This window comes from Brachypodium distachyon, chromosome 3 (assembly GCF_000005505.3).
Source record: "Brachypodium distachyon strain Bd21 chromosome 3, Brachypodium_distachyon_v3.0, whole genome shotgun sequence".
NCBI classification, from domain to species: domain Eukaryota; kingdom Viridiplantae; phylum Streptophyta; class Magnoliopsida; order Poales; family Poaceae; genus Brachypodium; species Brachypodium distachyon.
Window position 1 is genome coordinate 33,956,149 of NC_016133.3, and position 24,541 is coordinate 33,980,689.

Here is a 24,541-nt window from a genome sequence, read left to right on the forward strand (position 1 = left end):
GTAGTTTCATCAAAAGAAATCTAACCTACTGATCTAGCAGTCCGTTACACTTGGTATTTCTGTATACACAAAATGGGTACTCCCTCCGTGTCATAATTCTTGTCTTAAAATTGTCCAAAAATAGATGTATCTATTTCTAAAAAGCGTCTAGATACACATGTAATATTTCGACAAGAAATATGGAATGGAGGGGGTATGTAGTAGGTCTATGTGGGTTTTGTAATGGTGTGTAATTGTGTACAGGAGTTCTGCAGCGGTGTTTTTTCTTTTTTGACATGGCAGTTGGTGTTTTCTTTCTTTATTTATTGACAGCCTTGCAATAGTTTTGTTTTTAAGTTGCCGGTTACAATTGCGAGTTGCGACGCCGCCGAGACTTGTGATTTGTGAAACAGGAAAAGGAATGCTGGTATCCGGGGCCATATCGTCAGTGACCGTAGCTCCAAAGTTTCCCGATCCCATCGCCGATAAGAATATCGGGAGTCATTCGGGACCAAACCGAGGGAGGACGTGACCACCTGCAAAGCAACCACCCACGCGCCGTCGATTCATTCGATCCCTCTCCCCGCTTCAACCCGACCTCTCCGCCTCCTCCTGCGCCGCCGCCGCCGCCGCTGCCGCTGACGGAGAGGGAGGGGGAGCGGGACGGGGAGGGGCTGCCGTCGTCGATGAGATGAAGGAGGTGGTGCTCCACGTGTACGACGTGACCAACAGCGATTCCGAGAAGACCAACAACACCATCCTCCAGATCAACCGCATCTTCAAGGACCGCATCGGCCTCGGCGGCATCTTCCACAGCGCCGTGCAGGTCCTCCTCCCCCCCGCTCGCCTGGATCCCGGCGACCCATTGCCTGTTTGCTTTTCCCCTTGCTCCAGATCCCTAATTTGTTTTGCCCCGATCTGTTTCGTGCAGGTCTATGGCGAGGAGGAGTGGTCGTTCGGGTTCTGCGAGAACGGCAGCGGCGTGTTCAGCTGCCCCATCAGCAAGAACCCCATGTACACCTACCGCGAGCGCATCGTCCTCGGCGAGACAGAGTGTACCATCGCCACCGTGAACCGGATCCTGCGCGAGCTCAGCCGCGAGTGGCCGGGGCACTCTTACGACCTCCTCTCTAGGAACTGCAACCATTTCTGCGACGTGCTCTGCGACAGGCTCGGCGTCCCCAAGCTCCCAGGTAAGGAAGGGGGTGATACATGCGGCTTTGTTCTTCTGATTAGCCACTGGACTTGCAATAAGGATATTTTGTGGAATGTAAATCTGGCCCCTAATCTGGATGGGTGAATCTCAACATTGCTGATATGGAGCGGAGGATTCCAGTTTAGTTACAGAAGTTAGACTGGCTAGAAAAAACCTGAAACTAGCCTGACTAGGGAAATAAACTGAAGGTGGACACTAGTCAAAGCCTAGAACATACAGTTTGGTGTTGTTGCTACACTTCTAGCAAGGATTGGTGATGTTCAAGGGTGGTGGTGTCGATTAAGCTGAAGGGATTGCTTTAGCTTGGTGTTAATTGTCTCAGTAGGAGAAGGGATGTAGCTGGAGGGTAGGCTATAGGGAGTTTTTTAGCTATCACTTGAAGGTGTTAATTGACTTAGAAGTAGAAGGGATTCACCTGAAGTAGATCGGAGTGGTGCCAATGCCATCGGCCTCATGGGCCCATGATGAGCTACCTATCTTGAGCTCCAAGTGTATATTAGCTTGTATACCTTGTAACTTGTAAGTATGGTAATTAGAGGTTTGATGATTCTGGAGCTGGGGAATGATGGTAAGTCGCGATAGGTTTCTTTCACCATTCGGTGATGAAGGGTTAGAAGCACCCCACTTACATGTACCAGTGGAGTCAATTTTGCTAAGGTGGGTGGTTCTAGTTTGAGCTCAACTTAAATCACTCTTGAGGCAAGTATGGAAATTTGAAAGATAAGCTGGTATTCCCTTACACCCGAAGCTTTAGTGTAAGATGAGTTGTATGAAGATCTCTAGGATAAGATGATTACTGTGTAAAAACTATATAGCTAGAAGTAGAACTGATTAGTTAATTTCAGTAAGCTTGATTTATGCACGGAATTTTAAGCTGGGCCAGATATGCCCCAAAGGTGATGGTAGATGTTCATTTTTGTCTGGCTAACCTTGTATATTAAACTTGCAGGGTGGGTTAATCGTTTTGCCAATGCCGGCGATACTGCTGTCGTGGTTGCTGAGAACACAGCAGTTAAGGTGAGCAATCCTCTTTTGGTTTTCTGATACAAAGCAGCTGTATTCTGAGTAACTGTTTTCTGAGTGCTCGATAAGTTTACCTCGTCGATGTGTTGTATTTGTATATATATTTCACAACAGCATTTCAGTAAAGCACTACATCATTCACAATGTGTAAGGAAGTTTAATGGCATATCGACTGGAAATATCTGATTTATTCCAAATATATACTACGAACCAATACATGTTGGTGATAGATGTAAGGAAGTTTAATGGATTTAACAGAAGACAATTCCTAGTTCTGTGCCTCCTCTTGTATGCTATGTTTATGCCATGTCCATCTTGGATGCTCGAGTAATCTAATCATACAATGTTTATTTATTTCCAAATATTATGAACTGTTTTTCAGTTGAACAAAAAATTATGTTGTAATGCTCTGTCTGTTTGGTTCTCATAATTTTTGTTTCCCTAATGTTGGTTACTTTTCCTGTTCATTATGATTCAATGCTCACATATGTTGCATTGTTGTAACTTTGTGTATTGCAGTTCAGGCAAGCTAAAACAGAAATTGTCAATGCTAGTAGAGTAGCATATAGATTTATGGCAGGCCTGACTTCAAAAAACCAAGCTTCGCCAGAGTCCTCGGGTGACCAAAATAGAGGTGGCCCAACTTTCCAGGGAACTTGGTTCAAGAATGTTGTTTCAGCTGGCGCGAAGCCATCTTCGAGTGGATCAACTCCCTCGCAGGAAGTTGATGATGTATCCCCCTTGCAGCACCAAAAATCAGCAGAGCAATCGACACGGTTGTAGCTGCAGTGTCGGCAGATCTATCAGCCGTGAGTTGAATCTGTAGTGTAACATTAGCCCACATTTGTTCAAAAACAGTGTCATGTTTATTCATACATGAATCTGTGTTCTACCTTGCACCTGGAAACATGAAATGTTGAAAACACTTATCTAGCTTGACAAGTTCCCTAACCAGTCAACTCTTGAAAGTACCTAGTGCCTGGCACCTTGCAAAACTCTGACATTTGGATGCAGTTGCTTTGAGGGCATTCAAAAAGTAGCTTATGGAATGCATGCCAACTGACATTATATCATTGCCTTTATTTTCATCACGAGCAGCAGCAGGCAACCCATGCCGAAGAATTGGCATTTGTTGTATCGGAGCCCTATTGGAGTGGATTATCTCGACACTTTCTTTTTCACGGATATCTTGATACTTATTTGGTGTATTATGCATGATTTAATCAGTATTTAGTTTCAGGTTCAGCAGCACTTGCATAAAAACTTGGTAAAAGAACTGGAGATCCATAGTTAGTTGACAAGTTACCAAGCTACAAGGGCACAAACCTGACAACTTACAAGTTTAGGTTTTATTTCAGTAGGTTTATGTAAAATTTGAGTAAAGAACTGAAGATCAATAGGTTCGGTAGTTGAAAAGTTGACATAATTCTGACAGCTGCACAGTATGATCCCAAGTATTGACAGCCACATGGATTCGTTTCATCTGACCGATGGCTCACTGAATTACGAATGGCAATCTGTAGAATACTAGTGCCCAGGCAAAATCTAGAAATTTTACTTTCAGAGTTCAGGTCTCAAAAGGTACAACAGTCCTCTCTAGCACATACATGACAATGCTACCCACTGGACAAAATGGAGCAGAAAAGGGAAAGGCTCATTTACAAGAATGCAATGTAATTTAATTTACAGCGTGGGCCTGCACAGCGGGGAAAATTACAAACAGGGTAAGATGCTCCTGGCTCGCTACATTAAGCGTTTTCTCAGATAGAGATGATCGTGGTGAAGAGCAGAAGTGGCAGGAAAATCCCAATTCCAGTTCTGGAGATACCTACTCATAACAATATCAAATCAATTTGCGAGCAAGATATTGGAAAAAGGAACTAACAGACCCTAACATTGTACTAGCGAGAAAATGTTAAATGTTAAGTACCTGAGCTTCCCGATAAGGGTGAGACTGGCAATGCAGGCAATGACATTTCTGAAACCAACAGAGAAAAAGGCCAATTTAGTGAAAATCATGAGATAGATGATTTGGTTACGTCTTGCATGTTATTTCTGTCTCAAAAGGAAACAAACATTTCTCACCTGGTGCACAAAGCGACAAGGATTGAAGAGACGACGAGGATGGCCATGGTGCTGCAATGTTGTCACTCAGATCACACGTAAAGCTAATGCCAGTAATGTTGTCGAATACAATGTCTGTCGGTAAGCTCCGAAGTAGACAACCTTCAAAGAGGAATAGCGAATTTAGCATGGAACTACATATATGGAGATCTATGGATGAACCAGATAAACATGATTAAACAAAACTAACCTTGTTGCCCAAAAGCTATTCCAATTTGACACATGGCACCAAGAAATATAGACAATGTTATTAGGTATTCCAATATGATGCAAATATTGAAGGTAAAGTCCTCATGTCTTATGTGCATCATACCTTGCAGGCTGAAATCTTTTAAGTCAATATCACATAGCCCATAAATATCATTCCCCACACCAGCTTTCTGTAGCATTGATCCAAACATTGTTGCACAGTTAATTGCTTGCAAATTCGTGACAAATAGTTGCTTCTGCCTAGTTGCAATGTAAGAATGCAATGCTGCACAACATGATGGCCTTGGAGACGATGCATTGCCGCATGCCTTAACGACTGAGGAAGGATCATCAAATTCCAGTGGACAAACTACATGATTAAGACAAGAGTCGGATAATCCATTAGATGCCATGCATTATTATTATGATAACAATGATATCACTAAGCACACCCGGTAGGGATGACGCGAGGGAAAGATTGTAAAAAAACGTTGTTTTAATTTAAGCATGATGATATTTGTGAAATCTCGGTGTCCCAGACAACCAAGCAAGGAGTTACCATCAGCCAAAAATACCCAAGGTAGTCAAAAGAACATGTGACATTACATACCTTTGTTCACCTTGCAACCAGATAATACTCTGAAAGCAGTATTCACCACTTCTGAAGAAAGCTTCATAGATAAGTAGGAGTGAACTACCCCTTTACAATCACTAACAACATTAATCCCGGTAGCACTTCCAGGTATGCTAGAACTTCCAAACATGCTTGCCCCGCCTGTGGATAGATGAACCGCTGCTTCCACTATTGCTGGCTGGCAAGCTGGCCTACAACACTCTTTCAGTGGGTCAACGCTGCTGCATGCATCTAGGAGCTTGCTGGCGTTAACTATTCTCTCAAATGAGCTAACATCATTCACAGGGCAAGAAGCATCAGTAAGATTTGTTGGCCTAAGGGTACATAGCTCAGGGATGTTGGTGTTTGCCCCTTTACTTGCAAGTATGCTCATAATGTCAGAGAAACATGCATTCGCTGATGCTTGGTTGAGAACAAGCGTATTGTTTCCACCACCATATGCAGCTTGGAAAATATTCATCAAGCTATTAACTTGGGGACAACATATAACATCAGCAACTAGTGGTGCTAAAGGAACGGTGCAATCGGATGCTGTCTTGCCCATAATATGAGAGAGCTCAGAAAAGTTCACATGGCATTTTCCAGTCAAGATCGGATCATAGGACGTATAGTTTGGATACATTGGTGACACTGGCTCAGCTGGGTTAGCATTGTGTGGAAGAACGGATGGAGAAATCTCTATTGGATCAAACAGACCAATAGGTGGATCAGACAGAAGGAACTTATCTTCCGGTTTGAGGGTTGTCTTCTGAGACAGAACATGCTGACTGCCACAAAGCCAAACCACAAACAGCAGAGAACAACAATACACTGCACCTGCAATGCAATGTTACTTTAGCATAGCTCTAGACACGAAGATCACAGAATGCACTTTACATATGGGTATTTCACTAACAGAGCGCATAAATTTACACATAATGTGCATCTCCTTTAACAGCTAGCTCTCAGTTGTTCAGTTCATTACCTAGGATCTCTAGTATCATGGTCAAGATTACAATGGTTTAATGACTGGGAATAGTTGTCGAGTTCTTAGTATCATGTGGACTTTTGGAATCCAAAACAAAACATTGCATTGGTGTGAAGGAAAGTCGAAACTACAACTATTTATTCATTTTCATATGTATAACTGTGTTGACATGCAAACATTGGAAGTACACATACCACATGCCTATGCGACAGCTTAGTGCTTATAAGTTATAACGGCATACACTGGGAACTTAGGTGAGGCACTCATATGCAGAACTTATAAATTCCTTAAAAAGATTCAGCATTCAGTATTAAGAACTGGAGGTTAACATTTCCTATATGATATTCTAAAATAACTCAAATGAAATTTACTGTGTGATTATATTTATATATGCATAAAGCCAACAAATCGTGCACACAACATAAAAGGCGGAAAGACACTCACCGTGCCGACAAGAACCAGAGCTGGAACTCTCCATTTACTTTAAGCTGAAGACACAAGTGCAAGCATGAGGCTCTGCGCACAAGGTCCTCAGTTCCAGCAAAAGTTGAAGTGCAGTACTTCGAATCGCAGGAGCATTGGAGGCAGTAGCGCTGCGCCAAACAAACAGGATTAAAGCAAGGCAAAGCTACTTCCATTCCCTTGTTTCAACCAAAAAGAGTCGGTAAATGCATACATTAGTCGCAGATTTGCTGTGCTGGTGACCGGCAGACACTACAACTACATCAAAAGCGCGTCGTCTCAAGTGCTCTAGCAGGCGCCTCACCTCGGTATCCCGCCGGAATCACTGGATCTGAAAGCGCAGACGACCTCGACGCCGAGTCCGCCGGAGGCGAGCGGGTTAGGGTCCCACCTCCCACGGCGCTGCGCGTGCCAGCGGCGAGGGGTGGAGCGGGCGGAGAGCGACTGCGCCGAGCTGGAGGGGGATTAGGGTTGGCGAGCTGCAGCAGGGAGTGTGAGCTGGTGGCTGGTGCGTGCGTGTGTCAGTGCGTGCGTGGATACACGGTGAAGGGGAGGAGGAGTCGAGGAGAGGAGGAGGATGATCCTCGTGTGGGCCGGGTGAGCCGTGGGCTGATTCGGCAGCTCGTTGTTGAGAGGAAGCCTGGGGGCCTGGGGGCACGCGGCAATGGGCCGATGGGTCGTGTGCTACATAGTGTAAGATTCCTTTTTTTTTTAACTGCCGTTGTATCGGTTGGTGCCATTTCTTCTCTTCGAGGCGGGGCAATAGACGCGCGCCTTGGTCCCGGCCCAACGGACGCATCCCCAACCCCCATACACGTTGGCCCCTGCTCGCGGTCGCCCGTCTCCCTCTCTCCCCGGCTACCTACCCTTGGCCTCTTGCGACGACACGATATCCATCCAACTCGGCCAAGATCTCTACACATGCACTACTGGCTACTGCTACATCCCAAGCACGGGAAAGGAACAAGGCAACAAGCTGCCTGTCTGCCGCGGAAATCTATCATAGGATGCAGACACACTTGGGAGAGCGAGTTCAGAGTATAGTATAGTTCAGAGCACTGGCATAAGCAATGATTATGATTATTCAACACTGCGTTATGAGTAACATGTGTTTACATGCGCATTGTCCCTCTCCTGTGGGTGGCGGCCGGAAAAGGTCTTTCGGCTTGGAGAACTGTCGCCGGTCGGGAACCGGGGAGATGCGACAAACTGGGTTTCCATCCAACGTGTCGAGTTCATCGTAAATTATTCGCCGGTCTCTGGTCCCGCCAGCAGATGCATGTCGAGAGAGAGAGATATAGAGGACTAGTATAGGGTGACCGTGTGGTGCTACCGAACAATAAAACGACATTCCTACGTAAACACCAAGTGAATTTCGTCCATTTTCATCCATTGCGGCAAACCGCTTTGTTCGCGTCTCGTGGACTGCGATGTTTAATCAACCCACATAATCATGTTTAGGATTATTCGTCAATCAAATACTCGCAGCTCTTTAGGAATAAAAGTCCATTTTTAAGGCAACCGATTTACACATGTATTGCTAAAGTTGTATAGTACAACATTAGCTCTTCCAGATAACCACACAATAATCCCAACTCCTTTGATAACAGTCACTCCACAATAATATAAAACAGACACAATAGCACAATTTTTTCATAAACACTAAGCAATTCTATATTCGTATATTCCTAAATATGTAAACAAAAAACATCAAAAGGGAAAATATCACAAAAAAAGGAAAAAGGAGATGTCGATGGCGAGTTTGTCCGAAGAGATTGGCGAGGGGCATGCATCGGATGGCGGAGCTCAGCGGGGAACACCACCGTGGTCCTGGAACAGCGGCAACAACATTTTTTCTGTTAGGCCTCACTGTTGAACGGTTCAAAATGTCAAATCCCGTCACCATGAGTTATGCATGGAGGTTCCAAAAGCAAAGAGAGGGAAACGTCTTGGGACGAAAGGAGATGGTTATAAAAGTGGCAGGAGTACGTACCATCAACACCAACAGGGACAACAACACATGTACCTCCTAGGCATATGATACATGAATCTGCTGACGCCTACGTGCCGTTGGCGTGTTGCCTACAGACAGAGGAAGAGCCAACTGTTATGCCAGTATTGACCATATTGGGATAAGACCGCACGGCCATCAAAATCCGTTGTCCTTCACTTCAATGCCCTATAGAAATGTTAACCCATGATGGTTTACCAATTTTATAACAATTGAAAACCTTACCAATGAAGAATCACTTCACCTGCACTGGTATTTGCCATGTATACTTACCCTTTGCTCATAAGCTTCAAAATCCCTTTTAACCTTCTGCTTAGATGTCTTTGTAGTTCTGGAGAAGTTGTGAAACTAACTGAGCCAAGATACAAAACTAAAACAACTCATATATCTTCTATCAATGCATCGAGACGCAAGCTTCCAGTTTTCTCAAAAAAACAATTCGTACATCGACTATGCTGGCTTCACCCTATATAAAGAATTCGATATATGCATCCCTCGCTTACCAGGCCAAGGTTACTGTAAAGATATTTTTAGGGCAGTACTTTGATTCCAGTTGTGGGCGCCCGCCGATCGCGTCTAGCCACACGAGATAAACAAAATTAGTTTGAAATCCCAAACAGAACATAATTCCCTGGTTTACGCAAAACAAATAAATCAAATTGCACAAACATGTACGGTACCTGAATATGCAAGGTTATGTCTTTGGCCACAAAATAAATCAAATTCCGACTACTGTGCTGTTCTTGAGCCACAAAATCCATAAACTTGCCCAAATATATTGCATCTGAATATGCAAGGTTATGTCTTTGGTATCCGACTACTGTAAAGATATTTAAAGCATGATGTAATATTGATGTACCTCAAACAAACACAGGTGTTTCTATGTCTAGTGAAGCCATCCAGCATGTGCATCGATGATGAGAAAAATTAATAAATCAGTCCTGTTACGTCAAATATTTCTCAGAAAAGCCAATGCGTAGTCAGAGTTACTACCATTCAGTTCAGACTTGTGCTAGAAAATCAAACATTCAGCTTCCAGATTATGTAACCAACAAACTGAATCAGTTCAATTTACATGCATATGGTCCTCCATACATCACAACCCTATCTAAACAAATTTCCAGGACTGGGAGACATTAGTTCAGCCACCCCCATGATACCCCAAACCACATCATCTGTACTATGTTTTCTACACAAGTGGAGTAGATGGTAAATGAAAAAAAATTAGTTTTCTCAAGTGAGCATAGTCATAATTCATAAATATGCAATCTACAATAAGCACTGACAATCCTACAAGTCGATATATGAAGAGTTAACTTCAATACAATTTCACAAAATTAATCAATCAAACTGACACACTAACCTGAAATATGTGGTAGCTATTTACATGTGTTACTAATTCTGAACCATTATGATTCAGTGAAACCACATGAGCTAGACATAGAAAAATAAAGATATTGATTTATGGTTATCCAAAGTATTACACATGTAGTTATCCAAACAGAACCCACATTTTTGTACATTCTACTATGTATTATTCTAGCATACAAAGATGGATCATAGCATTGTTCCCAAGCTAAATTCCTTATGTCCAAAAAGGAGAGTTAATTTCGTACACAATACACATGCTGACTTGAGGCATATATTTCTGAAAAAATACACGGTGAATTATCCGTTCTGCACTGTACAACAATCAACTCGCAAATGATACAAAGAGGTAAAGTGTGTACAGACTTTTAGCATTCAACGACTTAGTCGCAACTTACATTTATAGATGGAAGCTAAACTTGAGCTATTGCTAGAAAAGATTTGACATCCACCTCTGCAGTTGATGTATCAAACGAAAACAGTGTTTGTCCAACATAATTATTCAGAAAATATATACAAGTATTGCAACTACTTTTAGCTTTTAAATATCTCCAGGTCTGACAAGATCAATCTACATTTGAGATTTGACAGCAAAATTAAAACTACCCCTAAATTGCAGTACACGTATAGGGGCCCTAAAAAGAACAAATGATTGCAATAAAGTAGTGCCTTACAGAGTGTCTGTATCTCTTCAGGCTTGTCAATTCACTCTCTAGCATCATTCTTACGGTGGCACCCTGCCGCTGCCCCGCCCGCACGGTGCCGCAGCCGCCAAGCGCGCACCCTGCCGCCGCAGATCTGAGGCTGGGAGTAGGGTGGCACGAGGAAGGGGGGAGGTCGACGGTGCTGCGGAGGAGAGCTTGGGCAGCAACCTGCAGGGGCCACGGCGCCCGTTGGCGAGCTCGCGCGGAGAGAGCCGGATATGGGGGGCAGAGGGGAGGCGAGGGGCGGAGGAGAGCAGGGGCGGGGCGGCGCGACGGAGGAGGAGAGGGCCAGAGGGGGCTGCGGGAACGATGCGAGTGGCGGCGGCTCGGGGATGGGATCGGAGGGGGGGCGCTGCGGTCGCGATTTTCTGAGTGCGTGGGGTGGGAGTTGGACGAGGTACGACGGAGTAACGTAAATGTGAATTAAGAAATAGTAAAGACGAAAAAAAAAACGTGGGATGCTACGGAACAACGAAAAGTGTATCAAGCACGAGCCGGTGGAGACGAAGTCTGGACATTGATTTTTCGATTGGATTGATTTTCATACTGAGATTGATACCGAGATTTTTTGTTTGGGTTCGGATTGATTTTCATACTGAGATGAATACGAAGAATTTTGGATTTCATACTAAGGAGCTTGATTTATTTTAGGACTGTTCGTATTATGTTATGACAAATTTGGACCGTACGATAACTTTCGGTAAATCTAAACCGTAGAATTTCTTCTACTGAAAATCGTGAATAAGACGGGAGGGAAAGAAAATAAAAGGCAGTGGCATATTGATTGTACTTTAACGAAGTTGACCGACCAACACCAACCAACGACGTCCACCCATCACCACCGATTCTAATTTAATAATCATAACAGATTACAGGGAGCCCGTGCGCACGCGAGCTGAAAGGTCCATTTGGATTTCCCGTCACGCCTGATTGCCGGGGTACATAATTCCTTCACGCGTGTGGTCGATCTCCTGTTTCCATGAGTAGCTACGTTGAAAAACAGTGATGAATTACGCAAATAATCAACGCATGCCGGAGGATCGATGCTAGTCTTTGCTTGATTAGTTTTTGCTGGTACCAAAATGGCGTCTGTTAATTCCGACGGGAATGAAAACGGGTTTGTAATTTTCTGAGACGACCAAGAATATATATTCTTTGGATGGCTATTGGTGCGAAATTAATAAAACTAGTTTAGACTCATAAATATTGGTATATTTTTATACTCACAAAATTTATCAAAATTTAAGAAATCGGACATGAACAAAGTTATGACTACTTGCACTGGCGGAGTTGAAATTGTTGTTTTGGGTAGGCCAACTGGGCCTTTGGGCTTTTTTCTAGGTTTTTGGGGTTTTCTTTGTATTTATGCATAATATATATGCGAGACCAAATTGCTAGGGTGGCCCCATCTGGTTGCCCTAAAGAAAGGGTGGCCACACATGGCTACCAGCAGTAACAAATTCTAGGTGGACTTAGTTATAGCATCGAAATGATCCCTCTATGCAATTTAGAGCAAAGACGATATTAGTAGCCAATTGTTGGTTATAAGTCATCTATAGCCAGCCTAATACTCCTTCTGTTTCATGATTTTGGACCCAACTTTCTCTAGATATGGATGTATCAACACAATTACTGTGTAGATTCATTCATTTAGAAAGAACTCGTGTCAAGAATTATGCAACGAAGGGAGTTGCTCGCATGTACTCCCTCCGATCCATAAGAAGTGTCGCTCACTTAGTATAAAATTTGTACTAACTTAATACAAAATAAGGACACCTTTTATGTATGCAAGGGGGTGTAATAGTTAGTGGTAAAGACGTAGTATTTTGTCAATACTTGTCCCACGTCCCGCTCTCACAAATAGCCTAAGAGCTCGTGCTGCAGCTGCAGCTGTTATCATTGCTTATAGCCCGTTGCTCCAACTAAGCACAAATATGATATTCAAATTCCTGTAGCGAGTTTATATCCCACTGTTATCCTTGCTCTGACAAGATCTTGTTATGTATTTTGTTAATTTAACATGTGAAAACTTGGGTGAATAAATAATTTGGTCGAACAAACGAAAATATGAGACGGATCATGACACTCAATTAATTAAGTGTTCTGTTAAAGTAGCACAAGTAACAATCTAGCAGTATTGCTTCACAAAGTTAAAGCACCTCGGAGCACATACCGTCCATCCATACCCTGTACACCGTATGCCACATGCATATACACCAAGAACTCAAAATGGAAAAGAGAAAGCAGAGGAACAAAATAAACGAGGAGGCGCCTCCATTGGCTCCATCTCTCTCCGGATTCTCGCACGATGAAGAAGCGCTCGTCTCGATCCGGGCCTCAAAATTACACATCCTGTTCCCGGACGGATCTCTTGCAGTAGAGGATGGCGTCGCGCACGGCGCTGTCGGCATTGCCGTGGCACCAGTACTGCTCCACCGCGCTGGCGTAGCTCGACGTGGACTGCCTCCCCGGAGACGCCGATGCCGATGCCGTCCGTGGCGAGGAAGACGCCGCGAGCGCCCTCGCCTTCCGGCACAGCGGCGCGAGGAGCCGCAGGTACCCTTGCAGCACCCTCCTCGTGGCCAGCAGCAGCGGCCGCGGCGCCCTGGCCGCGCGGCGCGGGCTGTCCGCCGCGGCCGGCGTGCTCCGCGCAGAGTAGAACGAGGCCGGAGAAGACGCGCTCGGAGGGAGGAGCCCTGAGGCGCCGACCAGCAGCGGGGAGGAGCAGTACTGGTACTGCGCGGCGGCGCATGGCAGGCCGAAGTCGAACTCGGCAGATTCGTCGGCGTCGGCGTCCGGGCACGAGGTCCATCGCATGGAGAAGAGGTCGGCGGGGTCCATGTCGATGAAAGACGCGGAGCTGTTGAAGGAGCAGCACTCAAGGCAGGCGGGGCCGGCGTCGAGACGGGGGATGCTGTCGCTGCTAAGAGACGGGGAGGCCTCCATGACCATGGCCATGAAAGTAGCTAGAGTGGTAGCGAGGGAGGCTTGGGTGATCAGTGTGCGTGTGAACCGTACGTGGTGAGAGAGGGCGGGAACTGTGGAAGTGAGTGGCGCGAGGATGAAGATAATATAGAGGCAGGAGTCAGTCAGGCGAGGTGGGTACGTGTGTGGCGCGAGCCACTGAGAAGGGAAGAGAACAAACTGCAGGTTGACGTCTTGGTGGTACAAAGGCGTTTGGTGCCATGTCCATGTTGTCCCCTACTCCCCTGCCCCCCACTCTTCTTCTTCTTCTTCTTCTCTCTTTTGTTTGTTTCTAACCAAAGGCAAAAAAGGAAGCAAGTTTCTATTTCAGACCCATGAGCATTTCACTGTCAAGTACTCAAATATGCCAGAGTATATGTTCACAGCGAACAATTGCGTGCCATAATATGTGGTGTGCTAAAAATCTCCTCAGAGGGAACCATATTAACCAACTGAGTTACTCTACAAGTCAGTACACTCATCTACTGAATACTCTGAAAGTAGTGTGTCTAGTAGTCGACCAGGCACATGGAAAAATACAATCTTTTTTTAACAAGGAAATGACAAATTTTTCCAAAAAAGGGAGGCAAAGTCCGAACCTGTCAAGGACAAGCTCATCGACGCAGCAAGCAAATACGGGATCAGTCGGGTGGGTGAGGTAATCCGGACAAAAGAGTGTCCCCCCAGAGAGCATCTCCCCTTCCAGAATCCAGATGGGACAATGTTCAATGTTTCCAGATCACAAATCCAGCACTATCTACCAACAGTTTTGAGGAAAAATAATCTATGGTTCAGAGCCAAGAGGCCAGAGCAGTTGGTCCTCACATGCGAAATCTCTGCAAGATGCTGCATGCCAACTTGCCAAGCAATAAGCATCATCGTTTCGGTAATCGACCCTCATGATGTCGCCTCTGTTGAGCCATGGCTGCAATATTCAAATTCATGGAGCATGAGGACATGAGATGTGTAGGCTGACCTGGGAAACAGGAACAGATTCTCAAGGGAAAATTTAGTGGTGTTCGACGAACCTGGTCTCTGAGCAAAACAAAGTTCAACACTCTTAGAAGATGGGACAAGGCAATGGTCTGCGCAAGCATATGATGGTGTACGGTCTACCCGTTTGTTGACGAGGCTCGGCGACGTGGGACCTGTAATATTCAATAACAAAGTATGGTTTTAATTCCAGTAGTCCTGCAGATGCCGTCCCTTTCTTCTTTCCATTGATCGGCGGAGCTCCTGCTTTTAGTGACAAAAATTATTCCAGAAGTAGTGAGTACTGATAGGGATGCAGATGAGAGTTCACTTGGTGAAACAAACAGCACAAGGCAGATCTGCTTGTTTCTGCAGTGGATTAAAGGTGCTGAAGTTGAAGGCAAGACCATAGAAATATGAGTTGGAAAACTACGCTGACATAAGTAGAGTTTTAGTTCATGATATCCTTTAACAAAAGTACTACTTCCTCGGTCCAACAAAGGATGTTTCAACTTTTCCAAATTTTGACAAACTTGAGACATGTTTTGTTGGACGGAGGAAGTATATTATTGTTGTCTTTGTTAAACGCTTCATGTCGGCACAAGTGTTCACTTTAAACTCACTTCCTCACTCTATGTGCCCAGTTAGCTGCTCTGTTAGCTTGACCCATGTTGTTTACTAGTACAAGCAAAGCCAGTTGGTAAAGAAACTTATGGGCAAACTAAGGAACAACGAGAGGTGGAAAGTGGATAGGAACCTTAGCAGAATAGCAGTGCAGTGTAGTCTGGAATTGAAGAAAAAAAAGTATCTTTTACAACTTCTGAAATATATCTCAAATTTACTGATTAAATAGGAAAAGTAGTTGTATTCATAAAGGGTTAATTTGATATATGCCATTGCAAATTCCACTGCAACTTCGTGACTTCGAAAAATGCCATTGCAACTCCATCTTATTTGGATAGATGCCATTATGGCCACTTAAACTGAGATACCCAGGATTATACAGCCATATGAGTCTCGTATATACGGAGGAGCCGTGTAGATATGATTCAGCCCAAGAAATCAACTTCTGAAATATATCTCAAATTTACTGATTAAATAGGAAAAGTGGTTGTATTCATAAATGCCCAAGCGTTGATTAATACCCGACGGCCCAATGCATTTTGGCAAACTTTGAAAAGTCCTTCAGATAACAACAAAAAAAGAGCAAACTGAATAATTCGATGGTGATGCCATTTTGTGATCTAGTATAAGATACAGATGATATCATAAACCACAAAATGCGAGAGTTACAACATTCAGCAGCTATCTGCATGATTCCTAGTCGGTATGAGATGCAAAAAGGACAACTAAGGTTGGGAGACATGAATGACTACTGCTGCTGGCTTGTCATCGATTTATAGTTGGTTCCAAAACTTAACAACAATTCAGGCATACCAACTATATATCAATTGGTGCCGACCAGGCAACCATACCTGTAATATGACAGATTCTGTACTTTTTGTTACAGCTGGTCGAACAACAGAGTACATTTTGTCCCCACAAATCCTAGATTTGCAAGGGCACAGATTTGCAGGCCCTTTACTCAAAGCACCTTGCATCATTATTCAGAATGTGACCCTGAAGAATCCATGTTCCATATAAATGGATGTCAGAGCTGGCATGATTACCCAGACAGCAAACAAACTCAAAGGGCAACAGAAATAAGGGAAGCTAAACGTTACCTGCATATTGTCAACAACATGCACTCCAGACGTTGTACAAGAGATAAATAACATTGAGAACCAAACCGGGTACATGTGAGATTTCAGTTTCACCTGATGCTATTCCATGAATATATTGTACTTCCTTCGATCCATAATTAACTGTCAAAAATTTAGTACAAAGTTGTACTAAATTCTCGACAGTTATTATGGACCGGAGGGAGTAATAAACACAGAGGTACTATTGCTGAAACAAAGAGGTGCAGTAAAAGGCTGGTACCGACAGAAATCACATGTAACAGAACATCGTGAAAGAAAATAGCTATTCAATCCTCGCCGTTTGTGATGTTCTACTTTCAGGTAGTAGCGTTTAAACATAAGCATTGAACTGATACACCAGTAGACAAGCCCATTTTGGCCAAAATAAAGCCTGGATACAATCTTACAAAGCGATGAAAGGACCTCATTTCTTACAAGCAACATTTGTGTTTGGTTGGTGACAAGAAGCAGCAACAGAACATCCAAAATGGTTGCATTCTATTCAACTCCAGAAAACTAACAGTATAAATTGATCTTCAAGTCACATGATTTGGGAGGTAAGTGAGCTCAACAATTTCAGAAAAGCGAGATAAAAGAACTGTGGCGCAATTCGGCTGAACAAATATATGGTGGGCCAAAGATCAGCTGCATAGACCTGCACACTATAAACACTAAACCAGATTGCCAAATGGTTTCACCATAAAATCTTTAGACTTGGACAATGGTGATCAATACGAACTGTTATACAAATCTGATGACCTGCAGTATTTTACACCTGTGGTTTGCCTAACTCAATAAAGCTAAAGTATTAAAGTGGCAGCACCATCAGCAAGGCCACCAGCATAAGAGGGCACAGTTCACAACGCTCCATGTAAACTCACTTCAAAGCTTCTTATCAGATTGGTCACCGGTGCCTATCAAGTTATCTGGCTTAAGTCTTGGTCTTTTTGTGCTACATCCCTCATCCTCCAGAGACTTTAACTTGTTTTTTATAGCAGCTATTTTTGCAGCACGATCAGTTTGAGCTGTTTTGCTTCCTGAACCACCTGCCAGTTTCTTGTCTTTCAGCACTCTGTGTGAATTACCAGAGTCCAGGAAGCACTTCTCGCTAGCCAGGTGAACAACCACAGGGCGCCCGCAGACTAACTTGCCATTCATCTTTTCCTTCGCCAACTGAGCTTCCTGCATGCTCACTTCAGGTGGCAAAGGTGAGAAATTACCAGGACCCATCAATATTGCAACAGGTAAAGAATATTACTCTTACCTCTTTGGTAGTGAACTGAACAAAGGCATAACCACGGGGCTCGCCTCGTTTTGGGCCACGTGTGTGCCACAAGAAATCCTCGGCCATAATCTTTCCATAGGGGGAGAACATCTTGATAACGTCAGACCTAGAGAATCACACTATAATGTTGGATTGCATATTAAAAGATACAGACCTTGGAAGGAGCATGCAAACAAAATACACACGATATAACTCACTCTGATATCCTGAAATCTAGATTCCCCACATAGAGCCTACTCGCCGACTTTTCACTGTCGAAACCCTTCAGATCCTGCAAACTAAATTTGTTACGAATAGAGCAATGTATCCATGCTTTACAATCACAAGACCCTTCAGATCTGTTTCGAAAAAGAAAACAATTGCATGTCACTCCTTTATAATTCAGACTCACTGACCATTGCCGCTTGAAAGAAGAAACCGGCGTGTATGCCAATTCACCACCAATTTCAGAAAATGATAGTAACTGGCTCACTGCAGAGAGCAAAGAGGGCCTCTAGTGAGATGGGTGAATTCTGTCAATTTACCACAGCTGCTTCTCTCTCTACAACAGAATATTGCAACCATTTTCTAAGTACAGGCATACTGTATGATTAACCTAATCCCAGGAAGCTTAGGCCATATACAATGCTAGTCGCTTATTCAGGCGCTTGACGTGATTAAAATAAATAACAAAAATGAACGAATTGGTTAAGCAATTCTGTTTCCAGTGCTGAGTGCTACTTCCAGGCACTAAAACCACCCTCTGATTCTCACGTTGCAAGCCAAAAATGCATTAAGCGGCCAGCGATTAATTAGGCAGCGACGCTACAGGATAAGCTGGGATTGCACGCAACAACTCTATTTTGGCTGGGATTATGTTCCTGGCATCGGTCCTTAGCGCTTGCGCAGGACATGCCCTTATAATTTAGCTTCAGTTTGCACAATGTACAAGGATTATGCAAAAAAGGGGTATCAACAACATTTTCTTGTTTCTCTCTCCCGACATTAAATCTACAAGCAGTCAAGCATACCGAATGCATAAAAGAGAGTCAGTTCTCTAATTTTTTCCTTTACATATTTGCTCCTGTATCACAGATTATTTCTTATTCCTTTACCTGACACACCAGTTCATTACACAAGTCTTGGAAAATTTAAGGCTTGAAATAACAACCCCTTTTTGTTTTTTCGAAGGATTTCGACAATGTGGCATAAGCCAGTAAGCCACTACGTAGTATGTCATTAGCAAAGAGGGCAAACAATCAGATGTTCCGATTTAGTCTTATCCCTACAGAACAGTCCCGATCCAAGTCGCTGGGCAGTATGGTACTGAATGGATTCAGTGGTACTACAGTACAGGTACAGACTACAATTGCCTTACCCGTGTGGCAACCGGCGCCTTTCCCCGCTCGCCGCACGCACGCTCGTCGCCCGAGCGTCCCCGGCACGAGAAAGGACGGCAACGTCTCCGCCGATGCGCGCGTCGTGAAAATAGTACTCCTCCTCTTCGATCACCGGCGACGCTGGGGATTCGGGAACTAGGGTTGTCTCCGCCTCTGCCGTCCGCGCCCGTCGAGTGTGGTTTGTGGAAGGAAGGGAGTTTGCACTACTGGTCTACTGCGGGTTCAACCTTGGGCTGGACCTTTCCAATATTTAGCTTGGCTGGGCCTCATCCAGTTCTGACGACCCATTTAGGACGTTGTATTTGGTTGAGGATATGGGAGAGGATGTTCTGCACAGCTTTGCCTCATCAGATTTGAGCAAGCGAGACGACACACAAACTTCAATCTTCGACAGTTTCTCTTGTCTCCTGCAACCGATCTGTCGTTGAGATCCATGGGCATCAATGTCTGACATCCAGGTTTGTTATCATTTTTGTTAGGTGTATTTTTGGCGGCGGTGTTTTGGTGACGGAGAAGACACACTCTAGAAGACAAGTGTCCTGGCTCCGTTTTTATCTGGTGTAGGCGTTGCACTCAACTCCATGTAGCTAGTGATTCTCATGGTTTGTCTTTTCCTGTCTTTGGTCTTTTTTCATGTCGATTCATCAATGGGGCGGCGGCTGGTAGCTTGTCTAGTGAGGGTCTACATTCTCACTGTGTGAGGGTGGTCGGCTCATGTGGCTTTTCAAAAACTATGAGCTTAGTAAAACTTGTGCAAACACAATATATTATGCCATTTCGTTTTGAATTTTTGGAAAAATGTTAAGATGTGAAGGGTAAATCCATATAAGTTGACATTGAAGGACCACGATGGAGCTTTTAGTTTCATTGAGGATTTTCATTGTTTGTGTCCATTTCAATTATATCTCTGTCCGCCAAATCGTCGTATATTTCACCAATTTTGGTACTCTCTCCAACCCATATTACTTGTCGAAATATTAAATGTATTTAGACGCTTTTCAAACATAGATACATGTATATATGGACAAATTTGAGACAAGTAATATGGGTTAGAGGGTTTTAGAGTTGGATGGCAAAACAAGCATAATGTACAAGTCGAGTGGCCGCATTGAATTATACTCTTTGGAAAATAATGTGCCAGTGTACACTTATAGACCTAGCACAAGTTGAGCGGCCAAAGTGAATTATACTCTTTCGGAAATCATTATGTTGTTCAGGATGCACAAAGCTATAGTCATTTTCGTTGTCTCTTTGAATAACCTATGAGAAACCAGACAAAATCTGGAGACCGTACGTTTCTGCTAGTAAACGTACGTTGTCCGTGTTCAAAGCTACGTACACCGCATGCAGCTCAGAGCTCCTAGCTATAGCAATCCTCCGGAACCTACACAGATCGGCACGCACATCATCTTCATCATCATTGTGAAGCACGCATGACCACCGTTGAAGTGCAGTACTAATGCGAAAATCAGTCTGACTAACGAGCTATGTTAGTCCCCGGCCGTACTCCCGTCCTAACGAGCTAGTGGATACAAGGAACTTCTTTGCCGGCCGTCTCGTTTCTCACTGTCCGGCCGTATGCCGGGACCGCGCGCCCCTGTTCCACCGGCCACCGCTATCTCCTCGCGTCCTCTCCTATTTAGTCGATCTCACTGCATGGATGCAAAGATTAGAGCCACATTCAGGCACGTACGGATGATCGATCTGAAATGAATTAACGAAGCAGAGCAGAGCGCGCACCGACCTAATTCTCAAGAATTGATCTTAAACCTTGGCGAACTCGCCTTCCCTGCACACGCCGACGCTGACGGTCATCGACCGGTCCTTCCCTTTCGTCGGCGACGACACCACCTTGCAGCAATTCCTCCTCGGAGACTGCAATGGCGACAGCAATGGATGCTCGCTTGTTAACTAACGACCAATATATGGAGACTGTACCGATCGAGTTTCAAGCAGAAGGTACGTACGGGAGATGCATGGAAGGAAGAATGGAACTGTAACGTACCCTTTTCCAGAGGTCGGGGTCAGGCTTCTTGTGGACGACAATGTGGTCGAGGAGCGCGGCGGGGTCGGCGATGCGCCACCGGCAGGGTGGCGGCTTCACGGCATGGTGCCGCTCGTACTCCGTGACCGTGGTGGTGCCGTTCCTTCTCCGCTCCAGGCGCGCCTCCCGCATGTAGTACACGTGCGGCTTCTGGCACGGCTGCCTCGCCACGGGCCGCGTGTTGAACGAGTAGGCCGTGTAGTCGGCCCGCCGGTACCAGTTGAGGAAGGACCTCACGGGCGTCTCCATCTCCCTGGGCGACACCACCCCGCGCACCACCATCACCGCGAACCCCCACGACACGGACACCGTCCACTGGTGCTCCGCGTCGTAGCACACCGACTGCTGGGCCACGGCCGCCGAGTCCAGCCTCACCGGCCCGTCGAACAGCCTCTTCAGCGCCCCGGCCCGCGACGGCGGCGTCGTGGGGAACACGGGCTCCAGGAAGTCCAGATGGTGCAGCGTCACCAGCGGAGCCACCGGATGGGCCCCCAGCAGGCCCAGCACGTCCCCCCACAGGTCGCACTGGTGGAACCCCGGGTGCCTCGTCAGCGGCACCCCGAGCTCCGACATGCATGCGTGGATCCGGTCGTCGCTGCCGTACAGAGCAGGGTACCGGTGCAGGCACCCGTCCTGCATCTTGGCCAGCTCCTCCGCCAGGGCCCGGCTGATGGCGAACCCGCCGCCGCCGAACGCCATGCCGTAGGAGAAGATGAGGTTCTGGATGTGGCTCTCGGAGGGGGACCCGATGTAGTAGGGCTGCGTGTGGTCGTAGCGCGACAGCACGTGGACGAGGTTCTCCGGGAGGAACACCGTGTCGTCGTCGCCCATCACGAACCACCGCACCCCGGGGAGCCCGAGACGGAAGCTCTCGGAGACGATGCGGGAGATGCGGAGCGCAGAGCGGCTGCCGGCGCCGTGCGTGTAGGGGAACTTGGACGTGTCCGAGCTCACCATGATGGCCGGGAGCCCCGTGCGGGAGCTCTTGGAGTAGAACTCCGACACGGGCTTGTCCATCCACACGAACCCGCGCATCCGTCCGGGCCGCCACCACAGCTTGATGTACTCCTTCCGGCTCTCCCACAGCGCCGACGACGCGCCGATGCCGAACACGATGTGGCGCAGCCCCGTGGGCGCCTCGTCCGCGGACACCATCCCCCGCGAAGGAGGAGAATGGCCATGGGACGACAGCGTCGTTGAGCCGTTCGACGCGGCGGAGGAGGAGCCGTTTCTGGGATTGGCGGCCACCACGAAGTGCGCCATCTCCGGGGAGCACCGCGGGTTGTAGAGCGGCGATACCGCGACGAGGACCATGTACAGGGACAGCACGGGCAGGACGACGTAGAGGAGGACGCCGTAGAGGAAAGAAGAAGACGGCCTGGCCTTGCCGGGGCCGTGCATGCCGTTGGGCGCCTGCTGGAGCTTGTCTCCGGCGCCGGCGACCCCTCCTCCGCCCCTCATTGCGACCGATCGCATGCAATGGCCGGCCGGGCTTGATCGACGGTTCGACTTGCTAAAAGAGGGAATTAGTGTGCTAATGGTGGCGAGGTCGTTTTGTTCGTTTGTTCGAGGGGCGTCCAAGGAGGGGGCAGGTGCGTGTGCATGCCGAATGGGGAACTCGATTGATACCTCGGGCCGTGGCCTGGTCAATGGCCTCGTCGCCTTTCTTGGATCTTATATTTGCCCGTGCTGTTGTCCGAGTCCATAGTACTGATCAGAAATGCAAGCCTTGTTGATCGATTAAATAAATGGATCTCAAACCTCAATACATGAAGTAGTAGTAGTACATGAACATAGACATGAGAGCTTAGAGTTTGTACAACAAGAAACTAAACACTCCTACACGTATACGATTCAATCCTAGCCATTTTGTTTCCAGCAACAGTTAGATCCTTAGATTTTTGGGCCTCCCAACTACACAAACCGAAAAACTCAAACAATAGACGATCGATCAAACAATTACAGCCCGCTATCAGTTCCTCCGCCGACCTTAACAGGCCCCGAACCTTAATGGGCCCAGCATAAAAACACAAACGGTAAAAGGGCCGACGGAAGGTTACCCAAAACCTCATAACACATATGCATAGATAAGACTCCAATACTCTTTGTCGAGTTGACTTCTCCTAGGTCCCTCAAAAAGACTTGGTTGACTGCCCTCTTGCATGCTTGAAATCCTCACAAGGCTAGGCTCGGGCCTGATTTAACAAGCTTTATTTTAGTTTTTTTACAAACTTTATTGCAGGGTTTGCATATAGGCCCGTTGTTTTGAAGTTTAGATTAGCCGATGGAAGGTTACAAGCCAACGGTAGTATCGGAAGTCCTTTTCCTAATTAGATTTCCGAACGCCATGAACCGTATTTTAACAAAAATATAATATTGAAACGTGAATTGTGATGGCCGAACCATTTTATATCTCCGCTGAAAATAGACATGAAAGAAGGACACAGTTGCTTAAATCTGACACTAAAATTGACAAAACTTGTTAGAAAAGCTAGATTATTATAAAGCACCGCAATGCCAAACACTAACTCAATCTGCACTTGTATCCTCGATTCCATAGCATTTATGAAGAGATAACTCCGTTCGCCACGCATTTGCGCGGGCCACTAGGTTAACCAAGAAGAGTACACGTAATTCATTCCCTTCAAATTCTACAAAATTCTATATTGGGATAAAAATTTCTCAAGCGTTTGAGCCTAATAATATTGGATTATGATGGAGAGTCCCACAGGCTGATCATGCTCAATAAACATTCGTCTTAAACTTTTACAAAATTAAAATAAAATCCCTTACTGAGCCGTAGAATAAACGGAAACATACGTGAGTGGGACATAATGTTTGCAATATAGACATGGCACATGAATCTTTTTCCCTCCTCGTTAAGTTTAGGTGTCGGCAGCGCTCGGTTCCCCTCAATAGATCGGATTCAAATCCTCTAACGTTGTTCTACAATGTCACGGGCTAACATTGCTTGATTAGTATGAACCAAACAATGTAGACCATAACGTTATAGAGCAATGTTAAAGGATATGGATCCAATCAAACCATCCCATAACGCCAGGAAGCTATTAGGACGGTGCGTCACCCCTCCAGTTGCCATATTTCGCTGGTGGCTGTAATCAAGATTAGCCCCCATTTCTTCCACTGCTCACTTTTCTTTTCTTTTTAGGGCAAAAGACTGTAGGCAAAATGCCTACAAACATATATATTAAAAAAGATAACTGTACAGATATACAAGAGCCAAGCGCGCCCGCTTACAAAAGACTATCTAAAAGAATTTATCCAGTCTGCAAATCCAAAGTAGCTCTTTCTTTTTGCTCTGTGGAAGACCAGGTTTAGCTCTTCTTTGAATATCTGCTTACACCTATAGAGACTTGGCCTCCTTTGATTAAAGATGAAATCATTTCTAATTTTCCAAATGCTCCACGTGACCAGAGTGATGATTTCCATGAAGAATGTCACTTTTAGCTCCCTTTTG

At 45.5% G+C, this 24,541-nt stretch overlaps 5 protein-coding genes and 1 long non-coding RNA gene across 11 annotated transcripts; 1 reads left to right on the plus strand and 5 right to left on the minus strand.

Annotated features, from left to right (window-relative positions):
* Nucleotides 1-477: 477 nt before the first annotated feature.
* On the plus strand, nt 478-3,189 carry LOC100846937 (desumoylating isopeptidase 2). The gene is made up of 4 exons (XM_003574201.4): nt 478-805; nt 911-1,172; nt 2,145-2,212; nt 2,738-3,189. Exons 1-4 carry the CDS (start codon nt 671-673, stop codon nt 2,999-3,001), a joined length of 729 nt encoding a protein of 242 aa, XP_003574249.1. The 5' UTR covers nt 478-670; the 3' UTR covers nt 3,002-3,189.
* Nucleotides 3,190-3,746: 557 nt separating this feature from the next.
* LOC100821422 (uncharacterized GPI-anchored protein At1g61900) lies at nt 3,747-7,168 on the minus strand. Of its 3 annotated transcripts, none has more exons than XM_010236642.3 (8): nt 6,899-7,168; nt 6,577-6,725; nt 5,142-5,975; nt 4,656-4,901; nt 4,533-4,547; nt 4,304-4,444; nt 4,149-4,196; nt 3,747-4,046 (listed from the first exon to the last, which is right to left on the minus strand). In XM_010236642.3, exons 2-8 carry the CDS (start codon nt 6,608-6,610, stop codon nt 3,979-3,981), a joined length of 1,386 nt encoding a protein of 461 aa, XP_010234944.1. In that variant the 5' UTR covers nt 6,611-6,725; nt 6,899-7,168; the 3' UTR covers nt 3,747-3,978. The 3 variants fall into 3 exon arrangements, with proteins under 3 accessions (XP_010234944.1, XP_003574251.1, XP_010234943.1); XM_003574203.4 differs by having other exon boundaries at nt 5,142-5,981; nt 6,899-7,165; XM_010236641.3 differs by having other exon boundaries at nt 5,142-5,981; nt 6,809-7,165.
* A 917-nt stretch (nt 7,169-8,085) lies between these two features.
* Nucleotides 8,086-11,070, minus strand: LOC104583687. Of its 4 annotated transcripts, none has more exons than XR_731600.3 (5): nt 9,286-11,070; nt 9,109-9,181; nt 8,879-8,936; nt 8,588-8,676; nt 8,086-8,424 (listed from the first exon to the last, which is right to left on the minus strand). It is a non-coding gene; the product is annotated as an uncharacterized LOC104583687 (long non-coding RNA). The 4 variants fall into 4 exon arrangements; XR_002965246.1 differs by having other exon boundaries at nt 8,588-8,773; XR_002965247.1 differs by having other exon boundaries at nt 8,588-8,936; nt 9,286-9,389; nt 9,465-11,069.
* A 1,675-nt stretch (nt 11,071-12,745) lies between these two features.
* On the minus strand, nt 12,746-13,759 carry LOC100828403. Its single transcript, XM_003571958.4, has one exon. The coding sequence runs from the start codon at nt 13,633-13,635 to the stop codon at nt 13,021-13,023; it is 615 nt and encodes a 204-aa protein (XP_003572006.2). The 5' UTR covers nt 13,636-13,759; the 3' UTR covers nt 12,746-13,020.
* Nucleotides 13,760-16,982: 3,223 nt separating this feature from the next.
* On the minus strand, nt 16,983-19,257 carry LOC100821728 (probable RNA-binding protein 18). Its single transcript, XM_010236643.3, has 5 exons — nt 18,998-19,257; nt 18,036-18,111; nt 17,838-17,911; nt 17,620-17,746; nt 16,983-17,537 (listed from the first exon to the last, which is right to left on the minus strand). Exons 2-5 carry the CDS (start codon nt 18,036-18,038, stop codon nt 17,238-17,240), a joined length of 504 nt encoding a protein of 167 aa, XP_010234945.1. The 5' UTR covers nt 18,039-18,111; nt 18,998-19,257; the 3' UTR covers nt 16,983-17,237.
* A 954-nt stretch (nt 19,258-20,211) lies between these two features.
* Nucleotides 20,212-22,524, minus strand: LOC100822043. Its single transcript, XM_003574205.3, has 3 exons — nt 21,025-22,524; nt 20,764-20,894; nt 20,212-20,671 (listed from the first exon to the last, which is right to left on the minus strand). The coding sequence occupies exons 1-2, from the start codon at nt 22,522-22,524 to the stop codon at nt 20,784-20,786; spliced, it is 1,611 nt and encodes a 536-aa protein (XP_003574253.3). The 3' UTR covers nt 20,212-20,671; nt 20,764-20,783.
* Nucleotides 22,525-24,541: the final 2,017 nt, after the last annotated feature.

Excerpts from the sequence above, each read along its gene's own strand:
- LOC100846937 (XM_003574201.4), top strand. The coding sequence starts at position 671 with ATGAAGGAGGTGGTGCTCCACGTGTACGACGTGACCAACAGCGATTCC. Across the intron at positions 806-910 it reads TCTTCCACAGCGCCGTGCAG|GTCTATGGCGAGGAGGAGTG; the intron begins GTCCTCCTCCCC and ends TGTTTCGTGCAG. Across the intron at positions 1,173-2,144 it reads CGGCGTCCCCAAGCTCCCAG|GGTGGGTTAATCGTTTTGCC; the intron begins GTAAGGAAGGGG and ends TTAAACTTGCAG.
- LOC100821728 (XM_010236643.3), bottom strand. Across the intron at positions 17,747-17,837 it reads CTAGATTTCAGGATATCAGA|GTCTGACGTTATCAAGATGT; the intron begins GTGAGTTATATC and ends GTGATTCTCTAG. Across the intron at positions 17,538-17,619 it reads TTCAGTTCACTACCAAAGAG|GAAGCTCAGTTGGCGAAGGA; the intron begins GTAAGAGTAATA and ends GTGAGCATGCAG.
- LOC100822043 (XM_003574205.3), bottom strand. The coding sequence starts at position 22,524 with ATGAGGGGCGGAGGAGGGGTCGCCGGCGCCGGAGACAAGCTCCAGCAG. Across the intron at positions 20,895-21,024 it reads ACCCCGACCTCTGGAAAAGG|TCTCCGAGGAGGAATTGCTG; the intron begins GTACGTTACAGT and ends TCGCCATTGCAG.
- LOC100828403 (XM_003571958.4), bottom strand. The coding sequence starts at position 13,635 with ATGGCCATGGTCATGGAGGCCTCCCCGTCTCTTAGCAGCGACAGCATC.
- LOC100821422 (XM_003574203.4), bottom strand. The coding sequence starts at position 6,610 with ATGGAGAGTTCCAGCTCTGGTTCTTGTCGGCACG. Across the intron at positions 5,982-6,576 it reads CTCTGGTTCTTGTCGGCACG|GTGCAGTGTATTGTTGTTCT; the intron begins GTGAGTGTCTTT and ends ATTGCATTGCAG. Across the intron at positions 4,197-4,303 it reads CTTGTCGCTTTGTGCACCAG|AAATGTCATTGCCTGCATTG; the intron begins GTGAGAAATGTT and ends TGTTGGTTTCAG.